Source organism: Tamandua tetradactyla, chromosome 22, assembly GCF_023851605.1.
Source record: "Tamandua tetradactyla isolate mTamTet1 chromosome 22, mTamTet1.pri, whole genome shotgun sequence".
In the NCBI taxonomy this organism is placed as follows: Eukaryota; Metazoa; Chordata; class Mammalia; order Pilosa; family Myrmecophagidae; genus Tamandua; species Tamandua tetradactyla.
The window spans coordinates 46,836,075-46,845,182 of record NC_135348.1 but is presented as its reverse complement, the minus strand read 5'-3'; the positions used below and the strand labels follow the sequence as shown (position 1 = coordinate 46,845,182).

General features: G+C 40.6%; 1 protein-coding gene across 2 annotated transcripts in view; it reads right to left on the bottom strand.

The window, feature by feature from the left end:
• TRPC3 (transient receptor potential cation channel subfamily C member 3) overlaps positions 1-9,108 on the bottom strand; it is a 53,807-nt gene that overhangs the window by 20,315 nt on the left and 24,384 nt on the right. For both annotated transcript variants that reach the window (XM_077140155.1, XM_077140156.1), the window contains exons 6-7: positions 3,850-4,114; positions 465-660 (exon numbers count right to left, since the gene is read on the bottom strand). In XM_077140155.1, coding sequence (XP_076996270.1) covers positions 465-660; positions 3,850-4,114 — 461 coding nt within the window. The remainder of the gene's footprint in view (positions 1-464; positions 661-3,849; positions 4,115-9,108) is intronic.

Here is a 9,108-nt window from a genome sequence, read left to right as displayed (position 1 = left end):
AGCTGACAGAAGAAAACATATATAAAATGAAGGAAAAAGCTACCAAACCCAGTTCAATCCTAAACAAAAAGTAGAAAAGTGATTTCTAGAATACTAAAAAGTCTGGGAAAAGCACCTTATCACTTTTTGCCCGATGCCCACTAATTCCTCTACCATGCTCTTTGCGGATGGTCGGCTGACGAACCCAGGAGAAAATAATTTTTCTGGCCACTAATTTCAAACTTTACTCTGAACATTTCAAAATAAACTTCTGAGATATGCTGTGAGTAAAGGACAAGTGACAGCACAGAGATGGGAGTCCCTGTCCCTCCCGCGGGGCCCTGGAAGGTGGTGGGACCAGCTGCCCGGTAGCAAACAGAGAGGTGCAGGGTCTCCCTAGACGCCCCTCGGCGCACAGGCTCCCCCGCCATCAGGACTGGAACAGGACGGCAAGGGCGGCCGCCGCGCGGAGGAGGCAAGCTCACCTCGATCTCCTGGTAGGAGCTGTTGATCATGGCGATGAGCATGTTGAGTAAAACGACCACCATGGTGACGTTGTATATTCCGTAGAGAACGTAGCCGATGTTCTCGATGAACTTGTGATCATATTTGAGCACAACGGAAGTCACTTCGGATAAGCCAAATATGGACCAAAACAAAGTCTTGAAACTTTCTTCTACACTGTTGAAGGAAAAACAGGCACACAGTAAGTAAATGAACTATTTTCAGTGGTAAAATGTCAAAAAGAAAAACAACTTCAAGTCTGAATACCTACAGTCATGAAATGGCATCATAAAATTTCGTCATAATAAGGCTCCTGGGTAGAGTTACTTGTTACCACATTTAATAATCATTCCCTCAAGTTTTCAGGAACCAGTGATTAGATGGTGCCGATGCCTCACTTTTCTGTAAGGCCATCAAGTGGGAAGTCTCTGAGCCCAATGGGGAGAGCGGCAGCCATGCCGCAGGACCCCATTCCTTTCATGCTATGAGGATACCGGGGTGGGTTTGGATTTCTAAGTGGTTTAGAAATTTAAATCAGATTTTCTGGAGTAGAACAGAGCTGTGCGGATTAAAATTAAATACTCACTGCAAAAAAAAAAGTAAGTGCAAACATATTCCTTACAGCATTATTTATGATAGGAAAGAACTTTTCTGATGTATCTATAATGTCAGAAATGTGGAATATTATGCATCCATTGGGGAAAAATGAGCACATCTCTCCATGTGCTTATATGAAATGACATCCAAGATACACTGTTATGTGAAAAAATTAGGGGCAGTAAGTGTGACACAGTGTACCATTCGCATAAAAATAAGGGCTATATATATATACTTATAATCTTGTTTATGCCAGAAAAATCTCTGAAAACATCAGAAGAAACTATTGCCTCTGGACACTAAAGGAAAATTAAAGAGACCAGAGATGGGGTGGGGGGAGCAGAGGGTCAGTCTTCTCACTGTTGACATCTCTGTATTTGAAATTTTTTGCCACAAGCATGTACTACCTACCTAAATATAACACTTAACTGGCGATGAAGAGGAGGTAATAGAATGAAATATTCCTGCTCTTTTCCCTACATTTATATAATTCACCTCTTGGTGTTCCATTACAGCAATTAGCACTTCAGTCCTTATACCAGACTAATTAACCACTTTTATCCATTAAATGACCTTCCCCAACACATATTTCTCTGGTTTTGCCATAAAACCAAGGTCTAACTACTGCTCTGTGAACCAAATGGATAATCCTTAAATTAAACAAGCACACATGTAAAATTGTCTTACAAAGAAGCATTTGAAACTAAGTCCCTCCTCCAGGAAAAGATTTATGGAAACAATACTTTTTATTTGTTTGAACAGATTCTAAACAATTAATCTTATAGATCTGTAGGTAGTAGTATTAGTTTATTTGTTCATTTATTAATTCAGTCATTCAACATATACTGACTGAGCACCTTTTATGTTCTCGATCTGGGATGGGGGATAAGTGGATGGTTTCCACTCCTTCCAGAGTTATCTCCATCATGAAAACATTTGATCATGTGATGGCATAACACAGAAGCTAAAAGGAGAATAGAAAGAACATAACCTCTTCGTTCCTGCCATGAAGTCAACGTTCTCACATGGTTCTTTTGCCCTCTGCATACCTTCCACCCCTAACCTCTCATGGAATCTGCAGGGCGCAGGTGGGGAAAGGAGCAGTGAACAGGGAAGGGCATCGGCAGCTCCTGCCCGCCTACCGCGGGCATAAGGGTTCATAAACCAACCTCGTGTGACAACCCTCACAACGATCATACCGAACGTCTCATTTAACTGTAGGTCTCGTTTACAAAGGAGGAAGCTGACGCTTAGAAATGGGAAGTTGCGTGTCCAAAGGTCAAAGCTGAAACACGGAGGAGACTGCATTCAAATCCAGGGTGCCTGATTTTCAGGGCTTTCAGTGTGATTCTTTTTACTATGTCTTGTTGCCATGTTCCCAAACAGAACAGTGAAGAAAACGCAATGCATAAAACGATTTATCACGGAGTTCAAAGGAGAAAGGAGGCCAGCAGCCCTGTGTGCAGGGTAGCTCTGTCTTCCCTGCTTCAGATTTTTCCTTCATGAAGATGGAATTCTCTTTCACTTCTAAGTCCTGCTCTGTATTAACTATTAAAAATTCCTTTCAAAATGTAGAGCTGTGTTCCAGTAGCCATGTTTCTTGAAGATGATTGTATAATGATACAGTTTCGCAATGTGACTGTGTGATTGTGAAAACCTTGTGTCTGATGCTCCTTTTATCTACCTAATCAACAGATGAGTAAAACATATGGAATAAAGGTGAATAATAGGGGGAACAAATGTTAAAACAAATTTAGAGTGAAATGCTAGTGATCAATGAAAGGGAGGTGTGGGGGTATGGTATGTATGAATTTTTTTCTGTTTTCTTTTAATTTCTTTTTCTGAATAGATGCAAATGCTCCAAGAACTTATCATGATGATGCATATGCAATTATGTGATGATATTGTGAATTACTGATTATATATGTAGAACAGAATGATCAAAAATTATGCATGTTTGCATTTGTTTGGTGTTTTTTGGTATTTTTAAAAAAATTTTAAAATTAATTAAAAAAAATTCCTTTCAAAACCATTCAGATGGTCGGAGAGGCTCGATGCATTCACCTACAGGGAAAATATTGAATGTCTATTTCGTTTCCAGCTCTGGCATCAGAGGCACAAAGGGAGCCCCGGAAAGGTTGGTGGTCTCCCCACCTTACCAGACTCAGTACAGAGGGACCCCACCTCCATGACAACCCATCACCAATGGAGGAGAAAAGATCCCCCAATCTGGATGCCTATGGGCCTAAGGACCTTAGAGGGACGGCCACCGAAGAGGCTCAGTGAAGGGTTCTTCATGAAGAAAGTCAGTCTCCAACGCTGAGTGCTCAGAGGAGAAACCACTGTGGCCAAAGGACCTTCACTGCGGACTGTAAAGCATTCAGCTCTGATTGCTTACCTAACTCACTGCTCGGCTTAATGATACACTAAAATAAAAGCTGATGCTTCTTTTTCGTAAATAGTAGTACTGGCTAAAAATGATGAAACTGAATTTAATGTCATATATAATATAAAAGACATCCAGTATTAGACATTTTTATCTGGTTCTCTCGGAACAGTCAGCTTTACCTAGCATCTCTCTAAATTCTGATGTTTTCTGCAGGTGAACACTAAGTTCAAAGGGATGAGCCACTGAAGCAATGTACTCAGGCACAAGAACTCACTGATTTTAGTGGACTTTTTTCTGCTTTAAAAAATATTTCTATTATAACCATTGAAAGTTTGGTTCATCTAGAGTTGAAAACGTTTTCACATTAATATTTTACTTACGTGGTAAAAGCAGCATTTACTTTGGCCCCAAGGTAGTAAGAATAAAGTATAAACATGCCAATCATAAAGGCAAGAAACACCATAATAAAGAGGACCATGAACTTGAAAATGTCCTTCACGGTCCTTCCCAGAGAGATCTGCAAAGGGCCAAAGCTCTCGTTCGCAGGGAGGATGTAGGCGATCCGAGAGAAGCTGAGGACGACGGCCACGGCGTAAAGGCCCTCAGATATGATCTGGGGGTCAGAAGGCAGCCATTTGTCCCTGGCTAGAAAGAAGAGAGAAAGAAATTTAATACGGAGCTTTGCCTTCACTGGTATCAAAGTAAGTACCTTAAAATCGATCTCGCGGGTAGGTGGTTATTCTCTCGGGTGAAACTACTCTACATTTAGTTAATTGGTTAGGCACTGTTTTATTCTCCAAGTTAAGCCAGACACAAGAATTCTACGTTAATTTCAATGGAGAAAATACTATTGTAAAGACACTGAGTTCACGTTGAGGAGAAACAGAATAAACAGAAAACAAAAACAAAACCGGAAGGGTAAGGAAACGTCCAGGATGAAAAGACAGGCTTGATTGATTTGTCCACTCAGTTTTTCGATTCATGGACCAGCTATTTTGTCATCTGGTAGGCACAGCTGGCATGAATCTTCTTTTCCATATTTTGCAGGAAATTAGTTCATCTAACAGTTTATACAAGTCAACGTCATATTGTGAGGAGCAGGGGCATCACTGAGGCACGTGGTGCTTCTTTCTACAGTGACTGGGTCCGGCCGAACCAGGGACTGCTCTTCTGTCATACTGCCTGTCTGTCCACCTTCCAAAGCCAATGCCACCACCACTCACAGGAGAAGTGCACCTTTTCCACTGCCACGGAGCTGCCTTCAATCATACGGCACACGGTCAGGGAATATTCCCAACCGTCACGCACGCGTGCGCGCACACACACACACACACACACACACACACACGTCCTTATGTCTTACCTCTGATGCTTTCTATTTCGTATTGGTTCATAAATCTAGGAGTGTTATATTTGGTCCGGTAAATTTCTCACCCACAAATGTAGAGGTCATATCTCATAAAACAGATATTATTATGCCAAACTTAAAAGGTAATACTCCAGAAGATTAATAAATAAGTCAGAAAAGAAAGATATTTTGATCTGAACTTTTCTCCAGCAGCTGTCCCATTCTCCATCCCCACCAGCATGTCTGAGGGTTCCAGTTTCTCCACACTCTCGCCATCTGTTCCTTGTTCATCTTTTTGATTACAGCCATCCTACTGGGAGTGAAATAGGACCCAACTGGGGTTTTGATTTGCATTTTTCTAACGCATAATGATGATGAGAGTCTTCTTATGTGCTTATTGGCCATGTGTATATCTTCTTTGGAGAAATGTCTACGCAAATCCTTTGCCCCCTTTTCAATTTCTTTTTGAGTTGTAAGAATATACATATCGTGAATACAAATCCTTTGGAGATATTAGACAAATATTTTCTCCACACCTGTGCACTGTCTTTCACTTTCGTTTTTTATTTTGATGAAATCCGATTTGTCTATTTTTTCTTTTACTGCTCATGCTTTTGGTGCTTTTAAGAAACCACTGTTTAATCCAAGCTTATGGAAATGTATTCCTATGCTTTTACCTAAAGAGTTTTATGATTTTAGGTCTTTGTACCCCAGAAAAACTTGTCCTTAAACTTAATCTGTTCCTGCGGTGAAAACCCTTCTAGACAGGAGCTTTGGGTGAGTAGGGCCCAGGAAGAGTCTTAATCCTATCACCGAAGGCCTTGGCAGGCAGGTCACAGAAGGAAAACAGCCCCTGAGGGAACGGCCAGGAGCTGGAGGTCGGCAGAACCCAGAAGGGAAGGGAGACGCCGGGAGAGGCTGCCCTGAGCCCTGCCCCGAGGCGGATGCGCCGCTGCGGAGGGAAGAAATCTCCTTGAGGACGCCTGGACGTGGACTTCCAGCCTCAGAACCGTGAGCCAATAAATTCCCGTCGTTTAAGCCAAAAAAGATAAAAACAAAAACAAGAACAAAACAAAAGAAAGGAAGATAAATTCTAAAATACAAGTTAACGTATTCTAAAAAATATGAGGCTAAACTCAATGGGAGAAAATATTTGGAAATCACATACCAGACAAAGGTTTGATTTCCTGTACATACAAAGAAATCATACGACTCAACAACAAAAGAACAAACAACCCAATTATATAATGGGCTTAAGATATGAATAGGTATTTTTCTGAAGAGCAAATACAGATGGCTCGAAAGCACATGAAGAGATGCTCATTTTCACTGGCTACAAGGGAAATGTAGATTAAGACTACAATGAGATACCACTTCACCCCTATAAGAATGGCTGCCTTTATCACGTTGAAGAAGTTTCCTTCTATTCCTATTTTTCTAATTCAACCTATTTGTACAGTTCATTTGAACAACTGAAACACGGGGAGCACAGAAAGAGAAAGAGGTCCTTTAATCCTGAATAGATTACTGTGATGCCTGGAAACATTCTAGAGTGTATTAAGCAGATAATCAAAAAGTATTGGCAAAATCCCCTGAGGGATGAGAGAAAGACTATAGAACTATTAAACCTTACCATCAGGGAATCCCCTGATACTGTGTCAAACTTTAGGGATACCCAAATCAATAGGCCATGCCCTCGACAATGAGGCTTACTCTTATGAAGCTTATGTAGGGAGCAGAGAAGCTTAGACTACCTATAGGCATGCCTAAGAGTTACTTCTGGAGGACCTCTGTTATTGCTGAGATGTGGCCTCCGTCACTCTAAACCCAACTCTGCAAGTGAAATCGTTGCCCTCCCCACTATGTGGGACATGACATCCAGGATGAAAGTCTCTCTGGCGACGTGGGAGATGACTCCCAGGGATGAATCCAGACCTGGCACCATGGGATCAACAGTTCCATCCTGACCAAAAGGGGGAAAAGAAGTGTAATTAATAAAGCGTCAGTGGCAGAGAGAGTTCAAATAGAGTTGAGAGGCTACTCTGGAGGTTGTTCTTACACAAGCTTCAGGTGTACTTTGCTACCTATCATTACCTGCCAACCTCCAACCAGGACCATTCCAGCCAATCTTAAAGAACACCTAGGGCAATATATAAGATTTCACAAGGGTTCTATGCATTAGAGTAATTTTTCAGAAACCTGTAACCTCCAGATGGGTCCCTGGTCCAGATAAGTCCTGAAACCTAAAGCGCCCAGCCTCTCCAGAACATCAGATAGTTCCATCTCCCAACCCCATATTAGTGACAAACTCTTCCCATATAAAAAATTTAGAATTGCCATAGCCCAAACAACCCCAAATAGAGATATGGAAAGATCAAAGATGATGGTGGAATTATACATAGAAGATAGGATTTAACAAATGAATATAAATGCTGACTTGTTTAATTGATATCTCTTTTAGCCTCCAGCATATTAGAGCAGCTAGAAGTAAAAACCTGAAGTTGTGAAATTGTAACCCATGTAAAAGTCTGAAATATGTTCTACAAGTAATCCCAGTGCTGTGCTTTGAAATTTATTGCTTTTTTCTATATACGTTATCGTTCACAAAAAAAAAAAAAAGAAGGAAAAAAGTCGACTGTGATGATAAAAAAGTATTTAAGTCCTCAACCCTCCTGTATTCTGGAGCAGCTAGAAGGAAAACTATCAGAGGATCGTATGGTAGCCCATGACAAACTCTAGGATCTGTCCTGTAACCATTTGTTGAAGAGTGCTTTGATAACGACTGCTTCTTTATTTCTTTGCTTTGTGTATATGTTATACCATACAATAAATAAGTTTAAAAAAAAGAAAGATGGGGCTAGTCTATTACTGTAAAACTGTTTATCTGTAAAGTGAGGGAGCTGAAGAAGAAGGGACTTGCTAAGGCGGTTGTTAGAATTTCTATAAACTTGTTTTTCCACAAACTTCTCATACTGCTCAGAGTCGTCACAACTAGGATATGGTAAGTAACAACCATGGGCAGTCAGGAAACTGGATACAGTTTGGAAAAAGGCTTTACTTATTCATATTTTATTACACTATTACTGTGGATTACATCTGATGAAACAGCACAATGTTCTTTTGAGTCTAGGATCATCAATAAACTTGCAGTAAAAATCTGGAATAATTTATTTTATATTTAGTTTAAAAGTTTAACATATGCAAATTGATAAATATGCACATAAATTAAACTACAGCATAATATTACCTTGATTAAGGAAGAGAAGTTAGAATATAGCTCATCAGTAGTAGAAATAATATATGATATAGGGATGTATTTAGTAGAATCAGGAGGATTACCTAGGAAACTCATTAAACCTTAATTAAGATCATGCAAAATACATCAGACATTCGCATCTGGGTATTTGAAAGTAGAGAGGCTGGATTAAGAAATAGGAAAGGCTTGAAAAGGCTGCTATGCCCAGGAAGGCTTGGGAGAGGAGAGTTTCCATGCTGGAAGGAGGACAAAGAATTTTTCCAGGCCAACCTTAAACAAGCACACTTAGGGAAACTCTAACAGGAAAGGGGTAAACTCCCAAAGGCAGAAATGAACCCTAACAATTGTCCAAAATCTTTCTTGCCTGCAAATCACAGCAGTATCAGTGGTGGGACTGGTATATTTGTAACCACTGTAACAACCACCTCCCCCTGCCTGAAATAAAATCTATTTATTTACCTAAAAACGTGCCACCAACGGCACTGATGCAAAGGAAGGGAAACAGTAGTGAAAGGCAAAGCAGCTAATGTCAGACCTCACAGTTTTATCTAGTGTCAACTCTGGTTACTTTAAATGGTAGAAGAAAGCAATAAAACCTAATCACAGTTTTTGTTTATTTCGATATGCAGTGACAAAGCAGGCAGTGCTACACGATTTTTTAAGATTTTTTGTTCTAACAGCTGATTTCTATAAAGACGCTTCTATGAAGGGTTCATTTCCATGAAGAAGTTTAGTTAATAGCCATATCACTGCACCTTCAAAAATACAGAGAGCTATTCAGTATAAATACAGAAAGATCTCTGGTACATGAAGAGTAAAACTGCAAAGGCCGGTCCATGGGTTCTGAGCTGCTTCTGCAGGCTGGGATGTGTCAGCCTCACTCCAGCACGACTGGAAGACGTAAGGCATCTTCCAGCTTCAGTGGAAGAAGTGAAGAAGGCATAAACTTTGAGGAAAGCAGAGCCAGCAGGAAAACAAAGCTGTCCCCAGAACAGGCCAGAGGTCCTGGCTGTCAAAGACGGCTGTCCCTGACCA